We start from the raw sequence: 22,831 nt of genomic DNA, 5'->3' as shown, positions 1-22,831 counted from the left end.
CTCAAATATGAAAGTAACCTTTTACAAACCAAGGCAATTCAGAACATATGAAAGAAAGAAAAATATATAAGCAAAGATTTAAGAAAATTTGGTATTTTGCCTCCAGATGCAAATAGTACCCCTTTGCCATTTGCAATTATGGTAAAGTGAACAACTTTGCAAGTTTACTTTATGGACCATTATGTATTCATACAAGTTGCTCAAACTGTTGGCAATATATATTGTAAATCCTGATAATAATTATAGTAATAATAACCATTCTCCTTATTAATTCAGTTCCAGAATGTTGCCCTTTAATAAAATCTTTCTTTCCAGAACTTTGTATTCAAGATGAGGTCTTACTAATACTTTGGGGAAGTTCTGTCTCTCTTTTTCTCATCTCTACATCATTCATGAGGAACAAAATTAATTTGCCAAGCTTAGTAGCCTCCCACTCAGTGCCCCAAATGACTTACATTCTTCAATATTGTTAGGTAACACTTCCAAATTCTGAAAGCTGGTGATGAGCCCAAGCTTGTCACTCTGAAGCTGCACACATAGTCTTCTGTCACCCACTTGTGTTGGAGTGAAGGCAATTGGGTAGATCAAGTCATCTTCCGCCTGAACATTATGACATCTGAAAGTAACAGTGGAAAATTCAGTAGACCCTTGCAATGCATTACATACATTTACCATATGTTTAAAATGCATTTGACATGCACCTAAAATATACATAAAGTACTGTATATCTAAAGGCAAAACTTTTTTTGTGGATAGAGTAGGGAGTGGTTAAACCCTTGTAATTTTTTTTTCAGTTTCCAAATGCCTTTCACTTTCTCTCCTGGAGACGCAACAGGAAGTGAGAGGATATCTCTGCAAAGTGAGGGGAAATTTCCTCTGAGGGGTCATGGGAGTAAAAAACGCCACCTTACAGGTTTCCAGTACATATTTTTTTTATGCCTTTAAACTTAGTAAAGTGTTAGCCTACGTGGCCATGCATATTTTAAGAGCAAAAAAATGCCCCAAAGCTATGTTTGGAGAGGCGCATAGAAGCCTAATTTACACGTGAATGAGTAAAATGCACATAAATGCATGCTTATGCATCCATTGATGACTAGGATAAATTACCGTATTTATCGGCGTATAACACGCACATTCATTTTAAGAGGGAAGTTTCAGGTAAAAACTTAAATATTTGTATTGGCGTATAACACGCACACGCTATTTGCATCCAATTTTCATGGTGAAAAAGTGAGTGTTATACGCCAATACAGTAACATTCTCGCCAATAGAATGAGTTTACGCTCATACACTTATAAAGGCACATACAATCGTGCATAAAAATACATCATTAGAGGCATTTTTTTCTGCCAATATCTGGATGCGGCCTAAAACAGTGGTTTCAAGAAAGGATGTCCCCATCTATTATAAGTCCCAATGGCAAATGTCACTGGGAAAAATAGAGAGGGTCAATATACTAATCAGAAACAACAACAGAAATAAAACCCTATGGAAAAAAAGAACACCACACAGCAGGTTTAGTAGTCCAAAAATATGTAATCAAAGAAGTCCAAAAGTTAACAAGCCAGCATGTTTCAGGGGCTAAAACTTCCCCCTTTAACGGGGCTTCAAGTGTTGGTTTGAAAGAGTAAGACCCCTTTCACACGAGCGATCTGATCAGGTCCACCCTCCAGTCTCTTCTATAGAGCAGTGGACCAACTGATCCAATTCTGTCCGCCAAAAACAGACGGATGGCGGTATTCTATCTACCTATTCTCCATCTGTCTGGTGGGTCGGATGGCAACGGATGGAATTGTACAATCCGATTCCGTTCAATTGCCCCATACAGGAGAGAGCGGGGCCATGTCTGTGTCCGCTCTGCATAGCAGAGCAGACATGGACCTGTCTTGCACCTGCTCAGCTGGGGTCAGCGGAGAGATCCCCTGCTGTGCAAGCAGATTCCACTTTACAGAGTCATCTGTGTGAAAGGAGCCTAATAGTTTTGCATAAGTTAAATGGAGCGTGATTTAGCTCAGAAGTCAGCTACTTTAATCCTTCCCTCCAAAGGTGCTTCAACAGCTAGCTGTGTTAGAGGGTTTAATATAACTCGTAATCCAGCACCTCCCATTCAAACTTATTTAAACCTGACAAGAAATTTAACATTTCTACACTATATCAATAAAAAATTGTTGGCTTTAAATATACATTAAATATGGAATTAAAAGCAAAATACAAACTACTGTCAAACTGACTGGTTAGCTGATCTCAATATTCCATTTACATGAAAAACAAATGTAAAACTATCCACGCTATCAGATAAACAATAGATGCATTAAAAAAATGTATAGATCCACACTAGCAGCCAGTATAAATATTGTTGATGGCAATATAATATAAATACACAGAGTTAATTTGCAGCACTGAAGAGTTATGCAAAAAAGATGGAATCCAGGGGAGGTGGAGAGTAGATGATACTTCATTGTATGTATCGACACACCACACCGCAGTGCTCTCTTATATTACTCTCACCAGAAGGCAGATCAAACAAGCATGTAAGCATAGATGCTAGGGAATGATATCTGCAAACTTCAACATGAATTGCTCTCCCACACTGCAGGCACCGCAACTGCTCTCCTCAAGGATTCAATGATAGGTCTCTGAACAGGATCCAGCTATCACAGAATGCTCCACTCGATTATCCAATGAGGGAAATGCGCCCAAAAATGAATATAAGGAAGTGCATAGTAAGGCCCGTATGGGTATTTGATAAATGTATTTAAAAAGTCCTCAGAGTATAAAAATTATTTGAGTAAACTCATAGAATCAGGGTTTGAAGAAAAAACTCTCAAGAAGAAAGAAACATTTTTCTTTCTACCTACTGCACCCAGAGTACCAGAGTACTATTCCCAAGGTCCATAAGGATGCAGAAAATCCACCAGGTAGGCCCATTATAAGTGGGCTGGACTCAGTAACTTCCAGAAATGGGAAGTATTTTGATGGTTAATCAATGTACTTGTACTTGTTTCCTAAACCCCTTTGTTTTTGAAGGATTCCACCCAGTTAATTAAGTTACTTGGGGAGATGGAGTGGAGGGATAGCTATCTATTAGCTACTGCTGATGTTGCTTCCCTCTACACCATTATATCTCATCAAAATGGCTATGAGGCAGTGGAAATGTTTTTGAAAAAGGACCTTTCCTTGTCTACTATTCAAAGGGAGATGCTGTTGATATTCGCAATGTCCCATAATTATTTTTGGTTCAGGGTTTCTTTTTATCTCCAAATCTTTTGGGGGTGGTGATGGCAGCCAAGTTTGCCCAAAGCATGGCCAATTTGTTTATGGCCAAATGAGAGGAGGATGTCGTCTATGCCAACAGAAGAAATGGTCTTCTGAGGGAGGTATATAGACAACGTCCTCCTCCTATGAGATGATGATCTCACATCGTTGAATTCATTTTTTGAACAGCTCAATGAAAATTCCTTAGGGATATCTTTACAACATGAAGCTAGTTCCTCAAAGATACATTTTTTGGATCTTAATATAGAAATTAAAGAGGAAGTAAACCCTGATTCCCTGCAAAGGTAAAGCATAATGGGCTACTATACATCGCATAGTAGTCCATTATATGTCACTTACCTGACACAGGAGCCAGCGAAGTCACCGCTGTCCCCTGTAGTTCCGAGCGTCCATCTTCTTGGTGGGTCTCGCTGCTCCGGCGCTGTGATTCGCCAGAGCAGCGATGACATCACTCCCGCGCATGCGCACGGGAGCCAACACTCGCGGCATATCGCCGTGATCTGCGGCGTGCCCAGTGCGCCTGCGCGCCGCTGTCTACAGCGCATGTGCCGTAGACAGCGGTGGCTGTCTTCAGGCAAATATCTCCTAAACCGTATAGGTTTAGGAGATATTTCTTGGACCTACAGGTAAGCCTTAATCTAGGCTTACCTGTAGGTCAAAGTGGTTTGTAAGGGTTTACAACCACTTTAAGGAAGGTGCTCTGGTCACTTTGACCTACTTCAAATACGCTGACCATAATAGTTACATTGGTAAGGAAAGTTGTCCTCATCCATCCTGGCTAAAAGGTGTTCCAAGAAGTCAATTTGTTTGCTTGAGGCAGAGTTGCACTGTCTTTGAGGTCTACATTAAACAAACTTTGGTCCTAAAATCAAGATTTATCAATAAGGGTTATGTAGCAAATGAGCTTGATAATATCATTAGTGATGTGGGAAGTGCAAATAGAGCTCTCTTTCCCAATGGGGGCACTAAAAGAAATAAGGCGGATGAAGACTTGAATTTCCCCTTCATCACTAGGTTCTCTTGACAATATCTGGACATTAAAAAGATCACATCCAGATAAAATACTCAAGAATGATAGGTACTGGGGCCTGACATCCCTGAATTTCCAGAAGTCATTTTCCAAGGTGTGCCTCCTTTTAAATTATAGGTGTCACCAAATATTCTAGTTGTGCCCAATAGGATCTCTTTATTCCAGAAACTACATTTTTTTTTCCCTGCAGGAGATGTAGTGTTTGTCACATTAATAGTAATCAAAACAAATGGATCAGCCAGTTCCAGTCAACAGCCACTTCCAGATCCTATGATATAGACACCTTTATTACTTGTACCTCCCTTAATGTAGTGTATCTACTTATCTGTCCTTGTGGCCTGCAATATATAGGTCGCACTACTAGAGCCATGAATGTTTGCATCAAAGAACATGTGGCTAACATAAGGAGAGGTTTTCCGAAACACAGCGGGCACTACGTTCATTGCCATAGACAAATTTTACTCCCCATTGGAGAGGAAGTTTTGTCAGTTTTTGCAATACGTTTTTCCCTTTCTATTCTTATTCTCTGTCCTTATTATAGGTATTAGACTTTTAGGTAGAAAAGAAGTCTTATTTTATTTTTATTTTTGTTCTATATGTTTTTAAGATATGTCATTTGTTTGAGTGTCCAGTCAGTGGAGTTGTGCATACTTGCATGCTTAGTTTACAGAATTTTTTTATACAGTATTTGTTTATATAGACAAGACAATCTTATTGTGTATTTTGTAATGTACATCTACTTTCAGAACTTAAAGTTGTAAAGATATGTTCATTGTTTCTGATTAGTGTGTGCTGATTCTTTCTTTATTGGATGTGTCGGCTTTGGTTTTAACACTTCCGGTCTTTGGAACGCATTCGTTTAGTAGTTCCGGTTGTCTCTAGTTTCGATACACATCCGGTAATGAAAATTCTGGCTGTGTGTATATATAACTGTGTGCATGTGTCCATTAACTATTCCTCTGAAGACAACCTATTGGTTGAAATACATCAGGTGGTGCCTTGAGGACACAAGCACGATACGAGCCGTGGCTATTATACTTTTTAAATGCTTGTTTTTAACTCTGTTTGTAAGAACTTTTTAAATACATTTATCAAATACACATACGTGCTTCACTATGCGCTTCCTTATATAAATTTTTGGGCGCACCGCCTTCATTGGATAATCAAGTGGAGTATTCTGTGATAGCTGGATCCTGTGCAGAGACCTGTCATTGAATCCTTGAGAAGGAGAGCAGTTGCAGTGCCTGCAGTGTGGGAGAGCAATTTATGTTGGAGTTTGGAGATATCCCTAGCATCTATGATTACATGCTTGTGTGATCTGCCTTCTGGTAAGAGTGACATAAGAGAGCACTGCGGTGTGGTGTGTCGATACATACACTGAAGTTGGTGTGAGGGTCTTGTCTCATCTACTCACCACCTCCCCTGGATTCCACCTTTTCTGCATAACTCTTCATATAAACTCTTTGTATTCCACTTACATGAACCATGTGTCTTTTGGAGACCCCAATAATGAGATCTATCTGCTAAAGTTATTAGCCAATCTCTGATATATAAAGAAACTGTCAAGTGGTTTAAAGTGCACCTGTTAATGGGTTGTCATTACAGAAATTCTGTAAATGTATGACTCAAGTGTGCAGGATTGAACATTTGAAAGGCACAATTTCTTGAAGCCACCATGTTATGTTAACAGGCAGCAGGCATTTTCAGGAGAGATCTGTAAATGAAGCCAACAAATTAACGTGAAATCTCTAATCATTATGAATCATCAATGTTACGACAGTTCCCAGCAGCTTGGCGGCCTTCTCCCAACTCACACACATTCCTATTGGAGGAGGCAATCCATCATAGTGATGGGCCAATAGGAATGTGGGAGTAGGGAGAGAAGATGAGCTTAGTACAGGAGAATAAAAGCTACAGCAGGTGCAAAATGTCTGCACGTTATACCTACTAGCAGCTCTTATGATTTTGTATTATTTTGTAAGTACCCCCTTAAAGATGTTATTACTGGCCACCCAACCAGTTTGTAATTGCCGACTGTTCCTGATTGCCAATGGCAGCTATGATGTGGTTGCCTACAGAAGGCAGAGGAGCCAAAATTAAGTATAATATTAATAATACATAATCAAGTTACTAATATATATTAAAAAAGTACCTGTATATCCTCTCCTTATATACCAGACCCTTGCCTGTTGCTCTTATCACAATGTTCTTCAAGGTCTTCTTCAGAGGGTTGGTTAAAGTCAACAATGCAATGACTGGCTGAAACTCCACAGCAACCTTTGGCATCTGTACAAAGTAAAAACAAGTCTAAGCATAGCTGTTGATGAATGTGAGCTTAGGGTCACATTAATTGTTTGTCACCATCTTCCCAACTGGATTGTCAGCATGAATTAATATCTCCTAATAATAATCCATCCCATTATAACCTTAAAGTAAAGTAAATAGGAGTTTAGCCTCATCAATTTTACGCATAAAAAATCCTTTATAATGCTACATCAGGGATATATCTATTTCTTTTCAATATATCCAATGTTTCAAAAAAACAATTGTGGGCATGGACAGGTTCCTAAAGCGGTTGTAAACCCTGCTTTGTTATTTTTACCTACAGGTAAGCCTATAATAAGGCTCACCCATAGGTAAAATGAATATCTCCTTAACCTACAAGGTTTAGGAAATATTCACCCTGTGTGCAGCCGATGGCATAAGCGGCGCATGCGCTCTGAAGGTTCGGTGTACCGCGCCGGAACTTCAGAGCTTCTTGCTGGAACCAAGGGCTCCAATGTGCATGAACGTAAGTGACGTCATCATGGCTCTGACCACTAACAGTGCCAGAGCCAGCGATCCCGAAAGAAAGGATGGGAGAAGATGTCAGCCCTCTAAGCTCTGACAGGGTGCCGCTAAGAGGGCTAAGTTGAGTATTTCATAATGTGCTAATATGTGATGCATACTAGCACATTATGCCTTTATCTTTCAGGTTTTTTTTTGTTTTTTTTTCATCAGTTTACAATCACTTTAAGAGTAAAATAGGCACTGTAAGTAAATTTATACAATTTTGACACTATCAAAACACCATTTGGTCAAACGTTTTTGGACATCTAAGCCCTTGTACACACGGTCGGACATTCCGACAACAAAATCCAATCGTTCGTAACGTGATGACATAATTTAGTTACGACGGGACTACGTTCAGGCTAGTAGCCAATAGCTTTGGTCTCGAAATTTGATCTGAGCATGTGTGGCACTTTGTCCGATCGGAATTCTCTACAAACGATCGGACAAAGTCCAATCGAATCATGTTGTCGGAAATTTTTTATATCCAGCTCTCAAACTTTGTTGGTCGGAAAAAGTCAGATGAAGCCCACACACGGTCCGATCGGACATTTTCCGCCGGAATGTCTGACCGTGTGTACAAGGGCTTAGACTTCTTCAGTTGTACTTTTAATGCTACTGCATGCAAGAATGTTTTAGACTTTTGTGCACCTCCAACCTTCTGGCAACAGTTTGGGGGAAGACTCTTTAGAGCCGGTTCACACAGCGGGCGATGCGAGGCGACACGGCTCGCCTCGCCTCGCTCTCGCAAGTCGCCCCCGTTCTGTACAATGGAACCGTTCTGAGAGGAGCGACTCGAGTCGCTCCGACTCAGAAAAAAGGTTCCTGTACTACTTTTGGGTGACCTCGGGGCGACTTGCATTGACTTCTATACAGAAGTCATTTGCAAGTCGCCGCTGAGGCCGCGGCAGGTCGCGGCGAGGCAAGTCGGAGTCGCCTCGCCTCGCCTGCAGTGTGAACCGGCCCTTACTGTTCATGACTGTGCCTCTGTAAACAAAAAGCTTGTGCACACAGCCATGGTTTGACAGGTTTGGTGTGGATGAACTGGAATGGCCTGCACAAAGCCCTGACCTCCACTCAACTAAATACCTTGGGATGAATGGGACAGCCAACAGTGAGCTAGGTCTTTTCTGTTTCAATCGTTTTTATTAGTATTTTGAAAAAAGTAAATGAGTACTGTACAGAGCACCATACAATCATTGCATGCTCTGAATCATACAACAAGAATTGGTACGTGAGCTACGTCTTTTTCGTCCAACATCAGTACCTGACCTTACAAATGCTCTTTTGGTTGAATGGACATAAATACCTACAGACAAATTCCAAACTTTTGTAGAAATGTCTACATAAATGGGAAGAAGTTATAACTGCACAGGGTGACCAACTCCATATTAATGCCCATTGTTTGGAAATGGGATGTCCAAAAAGCTCATTTAGGTGTGACGGTCAGAAGTCCACAAAGTTTTGGTCCTATAGCTTACATATTTTAATACACAGATAAGTGGATGGTTATAGCATGATTGTCTGAATTAAAGGGGATCTTTTTTTCATGATTTTGAAGTAGTGGTTTTAAAGCTAAACTTCGAGCATACATAAAAGCATCCACCAATGCAGTTATGTGCCAATTAATAAAGCATTACATGCTTTTAAAAAAATAAATAAAAATCAGCTGATGTAAATACATGATTTGCACTTGAACAAAACTAAAATGTTTTTAAAGCCGGTCACACAAACTACAATATAACTGAATAACCTCTATACCCGCTCCCTTATTTTTACCAACAACTGTATAGCATGAGGGACTACCTAAATCTGCTCAATTTAAATTGTCAGGTAGATCCTTGTACTATATAATTGGTTGAAAATCTAAGGGAGAAAGTTAAAGAGTAAGAAAAGCGAAATGGACTATCATTCAGGAGTATTGCACTTTATTTTTACCAACATTATAATCATAAACTCTATATGGGGTGTAAATATTGTTTACTTATATGTGTATATAAACTGGTGTTGCGCAAACTATATATGTCCATCATCAAATTATAAACATTCCATAACCTATGATATATATCATAATACAAATAAATCACATATAATGTGCATCACAATAGTGCAGTCAGTTTCAAAGTGTATCAATATATTATAGTGTGCAACAGGTCATTTTCTAGCAGTGATGAGACTAAAATAATCACTTGCTTCCAGAAAAAAACACTTCTTGTGTGTAAATGTGTAAATAAATGGTGTACTTCCACCTCCTTGTGACACCTCTGTGCTCCCAGAACTATCACCTTAATGAGTAATTAAATAAACCTTTTGATCATGATCTTAACCTGGCTCCAGATCTCTCAGATATGTCTAGGTGATCCTTGGTAGTGGCCCCTTTAAGGCGCTGTCCACCGCGTTTATTCCGTACGTTAGGGTAAAACAAAGTGACCTCCCATAGTGTATTAGTTAAATTGAATTATTTTATTAATAGTAACTCTTACAGCCAAATCAATGTTAAAAATGCCTTGTTATGTCAAAACATAAGCAGCATGCAGGTCTCCGACATCAATTTTGGTTTGGGATGCCCTACGCGTTACGTCACATGTCACATGACTTCACCAGGGCCCTTTCTTGGATGCAAGTGATTATATTGGTCACATCACCACTGGAAAATGAACTGCACACTTTAATATAATGATGCACTTTGAAATAGACTACACTATTGTTATGCACTTTATATGTGATTTATTTGTATTATGATCTATATCACATATTATAGAATGTTTATAATTTGCTTATGCACATATATACTTTAGAGTTTACGCAACACCAGTTTATATATACACATTACCTTTACTTGTGGGAACACAGTGGGTGGCTGCAGCAACTTGTTTTAATTTTGTTTTAAAATATTTTCTTTTTTATATTTTATTGTGCACACACAAATTGTACTCTTAAAACCGCATTTGGATCAATATTTTGCACTCAGGTAACGCAGAGGTACACATTTGTTCATTTTTTACTTATACTTTGGTAGAAAAAATTGATAACTTTCATTTTTTCATGTTATTGATACATAATATCTGGAGTTGAAAATGAGTTAATCTTCATTAGTATTCATATTATCTACCTTTAATAAAAAAACAAATGGAGATTGGCCTATTGCAGTGCATTGGATATTACTTGCAGCATAGAGCTCTAATACCTGGATCATTAGATTTGGTTTGCAGACAGTCACGTCTTGTTCCTCCAAAGCAAAGCTGCTGGTTTGGTCCTTTGTATCCTTTACTAGTACAGTCACTCTTAGCAGATTATTATCCAGCAGAACCTTCTCGTACACCAAAGGATTAATCTTGCCAGAGACACTTCTCTCTGCAACGGCACAGAAGGGTCAGTTAGGGTCTTTAGTAATAGTATGATTTTTGTGTATAAATGTGATGGTGCTTTGCTTGTTCAAGGCACTTTGGAGGTGCTCCCACAGCTACTTTAACTTAAAGCGGGATACCGCCGGGACTCCGCGTTTTTTTTTTTTTTAAAAGCCAGCAGCTACAAATACTGCAGCTGCTGACTTTTAAAATAGTGACACTTACCTGTCCAGCGCGCCCGCGATGTCGGCACCCGAAGCCGATCTCTAGATCGTCTCTCGGGTGCTGCCGCCACCATCTTGGGTATGGGAATCAGGAAATGGAGCCTTTCGGCTTCATTTCCCGGTTCCCTACTGCGCATGCGCGAGTCGCGCTGCGCAATAAGGACGGTCCCCGCTGCCTCTGGGATCTGTGTGTTTCCCAGCAGGCAGCGGGGCACTTGCGGAAAGGGGCGGGCACTTGCGGAAAGGGGCGTAATCTATGCCCCTTTCCGCAGAGAGCTATCCCGGAAGTGGGTGCAGATACCTGTACTGTACAGGTATCTGCACCCCCTCCCCCCAGAAAGGTGCCAATTGTGGTGCCGGAGGGGGGGAGGGTTCCGATGAGCGGAAGGTCCACTTTAGAGTGGACCTCCGCTTTAAAGTGATACTAAATACACAATGTTTAATTTACTTTATCTCTTCTCTTTCTGTATGTGGAAGATGGCACTGTAATTATTTTAATAATAAACAAAAACATTTTAAGGACCTTTTTTCCTAATCAATATACAGCTGTCACATGACCCAGCTCTTTCCCAGCCTGTCTGCAGGGAAACATAAGCAGGAGGAGCTTCTAGTCCTCTTCTGCTGATCACATGTTAAAAACACCCCAAAAAACAGCCTTACGGATACAGAGTAAAAATAATTAATATCAATCAACTGATAAATCATCATACAAATATATATTTCAAATCCAATCTTTATTGTCTTTTAACAATACCATGGAGTGAATTCGTTTCGGTTAGTCGCAGGCTGTGTCACCTCCCTCCAGGCTGTGAATAAGGCCCTTTTCACACTTGTGCGACTTTTCCTGAGACTTTGGACATCGGAGTCACATGACAAGTTGTACCCCATGATTCCCAATAATAACCATTCATATCTGTGCGACTTCAAAGTAGCCCCTGTACTATTTTGGTCCGACTGTGATGTGAGTTGTGGTCCAAAGACCTCAAGTTTACACAGGCATTGCCTGAAATTGCAGCAAAATCGTGTCAAAATAGTGGGACTTTTAAGTCGTCGCAGTGTGAAAGGGGCCTAAGAGGGAGGTGAAGCCTCCATTAATCTACATGTAATATCCTACCCCCATTGTGTTTAGCTGGTTAGTGGGCATGGATGATAAGGAGGGAGTTGGCTGTCATTTACCACTGTGTATACGCCCACATGCGTGACTCTTTAGTGACATGGCCTGCTCAGATGTAATAGGGAGGAAATGCTTAGCATAGAAACTCACTGAAAACTGAGCATTTGCAGAGCTGCCAACATTACTCTGCAAAATTCCCAGGTGCATTGAGGACATGATCAAAAGGGGAGATAGAAAACAGCAGGGTGAACCAGGATTTTTGCAGAATATAGAAAACAAGTCTCAGTAAGTATGAACAGCATGTAATACACCATTTATTGATGTTTTTTATTATGTGGGTTTAGTGACACTTTCACTATTCTTAAGCTGGCCATACACAGATCAAAATTTAGCTGCAAAATTCAGCAGGGATTGACTGAATTTTAATCGGTATGTGGCCACCCTCACTCGACAGAAGTAGATAATTATATTGACTTCTGTCGAAGGAACATGTTAGTAAACTGCAGCCCCTGAAAGTGTATTCTGACAGCAGTTGGTGCGGCTGACAGAATACAATGTCCCAACGGGGGGGTTGGGATTCCTCTATTCACCTCATCGGTGTGTACGTCTTCCAGCTCTTTGGCTAAAACAATGAAACATTAACAATGTAAGGCCAGCCTAAGTAAGCTGCCACTCTGCTGGAGTGGGGAAGCAAAGTGACATACCTGGTTCTAATAGGCTTGGGTCATGTGACTGACTTTCACATGACTTGAGTCATGTAATAGACATGTAAAGGTCATGTGATAGACTTTGCTTTAACCCAGGTGATTGACTGCATGGGCACCAAACCCTGCCATATAAAGGGAGCCCTTATCCCTGTGTAGGCTGAAAATGTGAGAATTCTTTGAGGATTAGGGGCTGGTTTTGGAGGTAATATTTCTCTACAGGTACTCTTTAATTGTCCATTCTGTTCCATATACTGTATATTTTTATTCACAAAAAGTTATAATTACCTTCTCCTGAAATGAGATGGAAATAAAATTTCTCACTCCAGAACTGAGTTCCAGTTATGCCATAGTCATGTACAGGCTGGGCACCAATAACCAGCTCTAGATCCTTCTCCTCTTCGCTCACATTGGTCACTGTCACACTGACATTAACATCTTGCCCATACAGTTGGCTACTCTGAGGTATAATGGATACTAGGATAGGACTTAGGGTCATAGGGTCTTCACGAGCTTCCTTGTTTTTTAGCATCAGCTGTTTGGCTCTCTGAACTGCTTCATATTCTTCCTGGCAACCTGTTTGGAATAACATAAGCATGAGGATCATGATTAGATATGACATTTTACAATGACAGGCTTACAGGACAGCAGTCAGGATAAAAATGACCAGTAAACTTCTATAGTATAAGCATATAGATCCCCAATGTTCCTGATTTCGAGGGACTGTCCCTCATTCAGAACAAAGTCCCTCTGTCCCTCTTTCCTCCTCATTTCTCCCTCATCTTTGTCTGATCTATATAGTTGTATATAAAATGCACTACTTATATATCAAAATGTGTTTCCCAGTGCTAAACCTTTCACCCAATTTCTAAATTGCTGTATTTGTAAATCCCAAAAGCCAATATAAAGACATAGTAAAAAGCACTTTGGGTTTAACCAATAATTTTTTTTCCCCACAATTCTCCTTTAGGAGGGCATGGCAGGGGTGTGTGTCCTATCCTACATAGTTTTGCTAATAGGTGTCCCTCATTCCCATCTCAAAAAGTTGAGAGGTATGTATAAGGACAGAGATACTTGATATTACTTTTTTAATTGTAGAACAGTAGAATTTCACATTAAAGGTTACGATGTACAGATCAGTTTCTATCAGTTATTATTTGGATTGCTTTGCTTGTAATGGAATGTATGTTGTGTAAGGTATTGATGCCTGCTACAAGTGAACAATTGCCCAGATCACTTACACTAACATACAAAATATTTCCAAAAGTATTGGAACCCCTGCCTTTACATGCACATTAACTTTGATGGCATTCCAGTCTAAAGCCCCATACACACTATCAGATTTTCTGCAGTTTTTTTCCTTCAGATTTACCAAAACCATATAATATGAGGTCAAACCTTAAGGGTTTTAATTTGTATGCAATCAGGCAGGCCCTTGCACTACATGTTTTTGATAAATCTGAAGACAAAAATCAGCAGAAATATCAGCAGGGTTCAATATTGAGTTGGCCCACCATTTGCAGCTAGAACAGCTTCAACTCTTCCCGGAAGGCTGTCCACTAGTGATGGGCCAAACGGACCCCTGTTCGGTTCGCACCAGAACTTTCGAACACTGCGAAAGTTTGGACCGGAATAACAAACCCCATTACAGTCAAAGGGACCCGAACGTCAAAAATTGCCCATTTTGAAGGCTTATATTCAAGTAATTGGACATACAATGGTTGTAGAGGTCTGGGTCCTGCCCTGGGGGACATAAAAAGTTTGCCCTGGGGGACAAAAAAAAGTTTGTTGCATTGTGCCCATGAAACCTATACCAAAAACATTCTTCCAGATGAAATGATTGAACATCCTCAAAACTAGGCAGCCTCGAAGTCCTGCAGACATTTCACATCCAAAAACTTAATCGGTGACATCGGCATCAGTGCACCCCATCCCCACTTAGTGATTTTGATTTGCAGGCAGAATTGAAGTGATTTTGCTGATTCCAAATAGCATGGCCATTGGTGCAAAACACACAACACGCATTTGGTAGCCATTCATCCTAAATGGCACCTCAAATGTGGTGTGATTTTGCCACAATTGTCACATGACAGAATCTCGCAATCATGCCAAAGCACGACTTTAAAAATTGCGCCAATCTTGTCACCCAAGCAGGAGCTTCTTTTGAGCGACAAACGTGGAATCGCATGAAAAATGCTAACACAAAAAAGTGAAATATGGGGCCTAAGCTTTTTCTGTGAGAGGAGATCTCGGCAGCACAAGCAGGTGTGCTTTCTTTTGACGCTCATTGAAACCCAACTTTAGAGTCTTTGTTGTGATCTTCCACATTGAATAACTTCACATTGACCCCTTCAGCTCCCTAGGCCTCGTTCACGAGGATGCCACTTGTAGTCTGTGAAAGTGCCGTGTCTTCAAGCTGTCGGGTGCTGCGTGCAGGCAGCCTCTTTATGTCTATGGATGTACAGTGTCTGCATGGACGCAGTCACTCGTTCCAACCCTACAACTGTGCAGGTGCTGGTGAGCAGCCCTGAATGCAGACAGTGTGCAATCGAGTCTGCTCACCTGCATGGCCTTCAAATTGGTAAGAGAGGCTGTATCCATGCAGCAGGTGTGTTCCTATAGACATGTCTTAAGACACGGCCCATTCACAGACTTTTAAAATGAAATCCCAGGCTAGACTACCGGAGTCCCTGGGCAGGGGGGGCAACACCGCACACTTGGGGGGGCACAGTAATGATTGTGCGCCCCCCCAAATGTTTCACCCAGGGCAAGAGTAACAGATGCCCCCTCCATGCCACTGCAATCCGGGGACAAATCCGGGACAGACTGGCTCCGGGGACAGTGTCCTCAATCCAATCCGGGGATGTCTGGTCACCCTACCTTAGACGTGTCTGGTATGCTCATAGTCTGAAGAAGTTAAAACAAGCTAATAGCTGAAGTTAGCAATTTGTTTCAGTTTTTTGCAGCTGCCTCCTAGCCTTGTTGTAAAAGTGATGTGGGAGGCTGTAGAGCCACCTAGTGAGTTTTACAGGACTTGTTATGTGTTCTTGCCATCCCTTGGCCCCTCCTCTCCATGGACTACAAGAAACCGCTTCAGGATGGTGAGTGGGAGGAGCTCAGGGAACTACCATTTCCCTATTTCCTCTGTTGAGTGTGAACCCAAAAGTGCTCAAAACTTTTCTGGGTTCACAGGTGTCAAAATCCTGACTGACAATCTGGGTGCGGAGGTGATCAAACACAATCCTGCAGCACAGGGCAGGAGGAGATATTTGGGGTCTAATAGAGGGATTTTTTCAGCAGGAATATGGGGTAATGCAGTTCTGGCACCTCCAGAAATGTATGTAATGGCAAGGAGTCATGGGGTGTGATGGGGATCTATTGGTGCTGGGAGGATCTACCACTGATGGAGGGGTCTATTGTTGCTGGCTGCTGGAGGGTCTATTGATGCTGGCTGCTGGGAGATCTATTGTTTCTGGTGGGGGTCTGCTGTTGGTGGGTGGATCTATTGTTGCCTGCTACAGGTGATCAACTTTACTTTTTCTTGTCATGCAATGGCTGTATCTGTGTAGTTCTAAAGTCTCATTTTTTATTTTTTTTTACTTTAATGGATTCCTCGCATTAAGGTAAAAAAGGCCCCCCTATCCCTAAAAACTCACTTGACTCCTCAGCTGATCCAGCGCTGTCCCATCTCCAGCAGTGCTGCTCCCTCTTCCTGGTCTCACATTAGACTTTGAGAGCAGCAGAAGCCATTGGCTCCTGATCCTGAGGGAGAGAAGGAGCAGACAGAGCTGGGGAACTCCAGAAGAGGAGATAAGTAAGTATAGCATCTTTTTTATTTTAATAAAAAAAAGTTTCCTCTACAATAGCTTTAAATGCATTTCTATAGAATATCAGCCAACTTTTCAGTTTTTGTATTGCTCTTGCCACAAGTGTTACCTTAATGGACCTTGGCCTTGAATTTACCATAATGGATCTTGGCCTTGAATTTACCTTAATGGACCTTGGCCTTGAATTTACCTTAATGGATCTTGGCCTTGAATTTACCTAATGGACCTTGGCCTTGAATTTACCTTAATGGACCTTGGCCTTGACTTTACCTTAATGGACCTTGGCCTTGACTTTACCTTAATGGACCTTGGCCTTGAATTTACCTTAATGGACCTTGGCCTTGAATTTACCATAATGGATCTTGGCCTTGAATTTACCTTAATGGACCTTGGCCTTGAATTTACCTAATGGACCTTGACCTTGAATTTACCTTAATGGACCTTGGCCTTGAATTTACCTTAATGGACCTTGGCCTTGACTTTACCTTAATGGACCTTGGCCTTGAATTTACCATAATGGATCTTGGCCTTGAATTTACCTTAATGGACCTTGGCCTTGAATTTACCTAATGGACCTTGGCCTTGAATTTACCTTAATGGACCTTGGCCTTGACTTTACCTTAATGGACCTTGGCCTTGACTTTACCTTAATGGACCTTGGCCTTGAATTTACCTTAATGGACCTTGGCCTTGAATTTACCTTAATGGACCTTGGCCTTGAATTTACCTTAATGGACCTTGGCCTTGAATTTACCTTAATGGACCTTGGCCTTGACTTTACCTTAATGGACCTTGGCCTTGACTTTACTTTAATGGACCTTGGCCTTGAATTTACCTTAATGGACCTTGGCCTTGAATTTACCTTAATGGACCTTGGCCTTGAATTTACCTTAATGGGCCTTGAGTTTCAACAGATTTATGGGCTCCGCAAAGGTAAACCTGTGTCTGATTTGTCTGTGGTTTAATAAATACGACATTAAATTACCCTTTGGGTGCTTGTATTCACGGGTGATATTATCTTCAAGGTTGCATCCCACACTTTTTGTGCTCATTCCATCCCCCACTTGTCTTGCGCTGCTGAAAGCCTTCTTGAAAAATCCATCTGAATTTCGCACCCAATTCACAGTTTCTGTGACCACCTTGGAATAGATGAGGTAGGTATCATAATTTAAGTCCACAAAGCCTTCCTTGATGGCTCTCACTGGAGCAGGACCACTACAAAAGAGGGCTCCTGGAATCAAAGGAGGATTGTTAGCCAATGGGATCTTTAACACAAGCTATACTTATAACCTTATTTTAAATAACTCCCTTCTTGTATAACTTCTAAACCTAATATAATGCTCTTTTGGCTACCCTGACCTACTCTTATATGCCTGCACCAATAGCCATGCAGTCTTAAAGTATAACTCTAGTCAATATTATTATTATGACTTTCACTGCCAACAGGTGAACGTAATATTTCTTCACACTTTGGGACAATTAGTTCCCTCATTTTGTGTCTCTTGGAAAGGAAGTAAAGGGAATTCTCCCCTACAGCAATGGATAGAGCAATAAAAACTTAAATGGTTCTAAGCCTTCCCCACTCTTTCCAAAAACTTCATACAACTTTAAAAAGCTGCAGTAAAAATTTGATAGAGGCTCTAACCCTTCTACACCATATAAAAAAAACAATTGGAATTAAGAATTAATGTGAGAATTGAAATAAGATTCCCTACTGATAATTATCATTTTTATCAGTCAAGAACAAGATTGGGGAATCAGTCTGGAAATGAAAGAACATCACACTCATTCTAGGTATGTACACTATATTACCAAAAGTATTGGGATGCCTGCCTTTACACACATATGAACTTTAATGGTATGCCAGTCTTAGTCTGTAGGGTTTAATATTGAGTTGGCCCACCCTTCAGCTATAACAGCTTCAACTCTTCTGGGAAGGCTGTCCACAAGGTTTAGGAGTGTGTCTATGGGAATGTTTGACCATTCTTCCAGAAGCACATTTGTGAGGTCAGGCACTTATGTGAACAAGAAGCACTGGCTTGCAGTCTCCGCTCTAATTCCTCCTAAAGATGTTTTATGGGGTTAAGATCAGGACTCTGTGCAGGCCAGTCAAGTTCCTCCACCCCAAACCTTGCTTTGTTCACTGGTCCAAATCATTTGATGGAGGGGGGTTATGGTGTGGGGGTTGCTTTTCAGGGGTTGGGCTTGGCCCCTTATTTCCAGTGAAAGGAACTCTTAAGGTGTGAGCATACCAAGGCATTTTGGACAATTTCACGCTCCTAACTTTGTGGGAACAGTTTGGGCATGGCCCCTTCCAGTGCACAAACAAGGTCCCTAACGACATGGATGACTGGCCTGCACAGAGTCCTGACCTCAACCCGATAGAACACCTTTGGGATAAATTTGAGCAGAGACTGTGAACCAGGCCTTCTTGCCAACTTCAGTGCCTGACCTCACAAATGCATTCTGGAAGAATGGTCAAACATTCCCATAGACACACTCCTAAACCTTATGGACAACCTTCCCAGAAGAGTTAAAGCTGTTGCAAAGGGTGGACCAACTCAATATTAAACCCTATGGTCAAAGACTGGGATGCCAATAAAGATCCTGTGCGCGTAAAGTCAAACGCCAAAAATACTTTTGGTAATATAGTATATATATTTATATATATATATATATATATTATATATATATATATATATATGATAGAGATATAATCTATATATATATATATATATATATATATATATATATTTATATTTATACAGTACCTTAAAAAAGTATTCATACCCCTTGAAATTTCAACATCGTATCATGTTACAACCAAAAACGTAAATGTATTTTACTGGGATGTTATGCTATAGACCAACACAAAGTAACACATAATTGTGAAGTGGAAGGAAAGTGATAAATGTTTTTCACAATTTTTTACAAATAAATATCTGAAAAGTGTGGTGTGCATTTTTATTTAGCCCCCTTTACTCTGATACCCCTAACTAAAATCTAGTGGAACCAATTGCCTTCAGAAGTCACCTAATTAGTAAATAGAGTCCACCTGTGTGTGATGTAATCTCAGTATAAATACAGCTGTTCTGTGAAGCCCTCAGAGGTTGTTAGAGAACCTTAGTGAACAAACAGCATCATTAAGGCCAAGCAACACACCAGACAGGTCAGGGATAAAGTTGTTGAAAAAATTAAAGCATGGTTAGGTTATAAAAAATATCCCAAGCTTTGAACATCTCAGGGAGCTCTGTTCAATCCATCATCTGAAAATGGAAAGCGTATGGCACAACTGCAAACCTACCAAGACAAGGCTGTCCCCCTAAACTCAGGCTGGGAAAGTAGAGCATTAATCAGAGATGCAGCCAAAAGGCCCATGGTCGTGCACTCCACAAATCTGGCCTTTATGGAAGAGTGGCAAGAAGAAAGCCATTGTTGAAAGAAAGCCATAAGAAGTCCTATTTGCAGTTTGCAAGAAGCCATGTGGGGAACACAGCAAACATGTGAAAGAAGGTGCTCTGGTCAGATGAGACCAAAATTGAACTTTTGGGCCTAAAAGCAAAACGCTATGTGTGGTGAAAAACCAACACTGCACATCACCCTGAACACACCAACCCCACCATGAAACATGGTGGTGGCAGCATTATTTTGTGGGGATGCTTTTCTTCAGCAGGGACAGGGAAGCTGCTCAGAGTTGATGGGAAGATGGATGGAACCAAATACAGGGCAATCTTTGAAAACTTAAGACTGGGGTGGAGGTTCACCTTCCAGTAAGACAGCAACCCTAAACATACAGCCAGAGCCACATTGAAATAGTTTAGATCAAAGCATATCTATGTGTTAAAATTGCCCAGTCAAAGTCCAGACAAAAATCAAATTAAGAATCTGTGGCAAGACTTGAAGCTTGACAGAGCTTGAGCTATTTAGCAAAGATGAATGGGCAAAAATGTCACTCTCTAGATGTGCAAAGCTGGTAGAGACATCCTCAAAAAAGACTTGCAGCTGTAATTGCAGTGAAAGGGGGTCCTAGACCTTGACTCAATATTGACTCAAGCACGCCATGCTTTTCACATATTCATTTGTAAAAAATGTTGAAAAACATTTATCATTTTCCTTCCACTTCACAATTATGGGCCACTTTGTGTTGGTCTATCACATAAAATCCCAATAAAATACATTTATGTTTTTGGCTGTAACATAACAAAATGTGGGAAATTTCAAGGGTATGAATACTTTTTCAAGGCTCTATGTATATATATATATATATATAAACTATCTTTCATAGTTTAGTTTATCCTTCACTTTCATGTAAGGGGCCTCAGCAAAGTGTCAGGTCACCTGAGAGCAGATGACATATACACTCTGTAGGAGTCGGAAGTGCACCGCTAGGTAGTGGACCTTAGGACTGACTGCTGCGGATAGTACCCAGGGAGATTCAGGACACAGGTCTACTGGATCACTAACACAGATCCCAGTAGGAGCTAGAGCATAGATTCCCCAGGGCGCAGAGTCTAAGAGCCAGCAGGTGTTCACCAGAGCCTCCAGTGGTGAGGATGGACTTCGCTGCAGTCTGGCTCCAGGTCGCGGCCCCTAGTGTCTCACAGCTCACACTCAGAGTAGACTACAGGAGAAGGAAACAGCAGGCTGAAACAACAAGAATAGTAAGGGGATAAGGCAGAGGTCAGGGCAACTAGCAGACAGGTACAACAGAGTACACGCCAAAGGTTCAGGGTCACAGGCAGACAGGGATGGTCAGGGACATGCCAAAAGGTCAAGGTCACAAGCAGACAGGAATCATTGAGAACACGCCAAGGTCGGTAACAGAGACAAACGAAGAGCACACGGCAAGCAGGAAACAGGAAGCCAAACAGACAATGGATACACAATGGTTGATCAGCCCTGCTGGCTTGCAGTGCACAGGTTAATATAGGGTTCCCTAATAGGGCCTGGGGTGGAGTCACGCTTAAAGGAGAGGTTATAAAAACCACCAGGTGGAAGTGGCTGACCTCTTAGTCAGAACACATGGAGGGGAGGTAAGAAAACAGAGCAAGATCACTGCATAACCATGACACAAAGATTATAATACGGTTGGCATGTTACCATTGTATTTCAGCTGTGCAGTGGCATCAAGGACCTGCCAGCCATTAAACCCCTTATAGAGATCTCTTCTCTCCATCCAGCACTCATTCCATACATGGAAGTGCCTGCAACAAAACAATATGCACTAAGATATAAGAAATAGTTTAGCAGAATCAAGTTTGAAACAGGAGTATGGGACATCAATAATTTACAGTATATATAAAATGTAGAGCTGAATTCCAGCATATTTACATTGGTCCAACTTGGACCAATGTAAGTATGCATTTTCCATACCCTGACATTTTATGTGAAAACAGAGAATCACAGTAGTAGCGGTAGTAGTAGTCACCGCTACCACAGCGATCCTAGCTGTCCTCTGGCTTCTGTGCTGAGTGGCTGGGGTTGTTCGCTCTGCATGGGCACCATTCAGATAATGACTTGCGCTTTTCTTAATAAATGCAGATGGGTTCTCTAATTGAAAAGGTGGACACAAGTCATTCTCTGATTGGCCCATGTCCTGAGCGAGCATTGCGATAGATCGTTTATTTTTACATTTACGTTTATTTTGCATAAATAAAGAACATTTACAAGTCAAATAATGTATAGTAATTAATGAAGTAATTGAAATGAGAACACTCAACACCTCATAAGCCACTCCAAAAATGTGGTCAGTTAATGTGTTTGAAATAAATTGTTCACTACCACAGAGGCATCCTTTAATGTCCCATAATGAGGTGCCTTTACCTCCTGAGCTATGGAGTCAACTGAATTACTAGGCCCATGCATAGAGCTGCCTATTCAGGGGAAACGTGGCTTTCACCCTAAAAATGAACCCAACAATTAAGCAGGGGGAGACATTTTCTGGAAAAGGGGTGTGGAAAGCATAAAAGGGACCTAACCCTCCGTTAGACATTGACCCATGTAAGACTAATGCCGCGTACACACGACCGGACTTTCCAGCAGAAAAGGTCAGACAGAATAATTTCATTGGATATTCCGATCATGTGTGGGCTTCAGCGAACTTTTTTTTTTTTCAAAAAGTCTGACGGACCTAGAAATAGAACATGTTTTAAATTTTCCAGACGGAATCAATTCCAATCGGGAAAACCGTTCGTCTGTATGCTAGTCCGACGAACCAAATACGACGCAAGGGCAGCTATTGGCTACTAAACTTTCTTTTCTAGTCCCGTTGTACGTCATCACATTAGAAACTGACAGACTTTGGTGTGATCGTGTGTAGGCAAGTCCGTTCGGTCGGAACTCCGTTGGAAACTCTGTCAGAAAGACCGTCAGAGTTTATTCTGAAGGAAAGTCTGGTCTTGTGTACGTGGCATAAGTGCTCTGTGCCTCCTGGATGAACAGCAAAGTTCTAAAGACTATATACTTTGAGGAGTTCATTAA

General features: G+C 41.1%; 1 protein-coding gene across 1 annotated transcript in view; it reads right to left on the bottom strand.

The window, feature by feature from the left end:
* Positions 1 to 22,831, bottom strand: part of LOC143934791 (uncharacterized) — a 154,112-nt gene that overhangs the window by 14,379 nt on the left and 116,902 nt on the right. The window contains 6 exon segments of the mRNA XM_077458417.1: positions 456 to 616; positions 6,459 to 6,592; positions 10,323 to 10,489; positions 12,813 to 13,100; positions 17,337 to 17,582; positions 21,452 to 21,555. Of these exon segments, the coding sequence (XP_077314543.1) occupies positions 456 to 616; positions 6,459 to 6,592; positions 10,323 to 10,489; positions 12,813 to 13,100; positions 17,337 to 17,582; positions 21,452 to 21,555 (1,100 nt within the window).

The sequence above is a fragment of the Lithobates pipiens genome, unplaced genomic scaffold (genome assembly GCF_037356315.1).
Source record: "Lithobates pipiens isolate NorthernLeopardFrog02 unplaced genomic scaffold, aLitPip1_a1.2 Scaffold_28, whole genome shotgun sequence".
Classification (NCBI taxonomy): Eukaryota; Metazoa; Chordata; class Amphibia; order Anura; family Ranidae; genus Lithobates; species Lithobates pipiens.
This window is presented reverse-complemented; position numbering and strand designations above follow the sequence as displayed.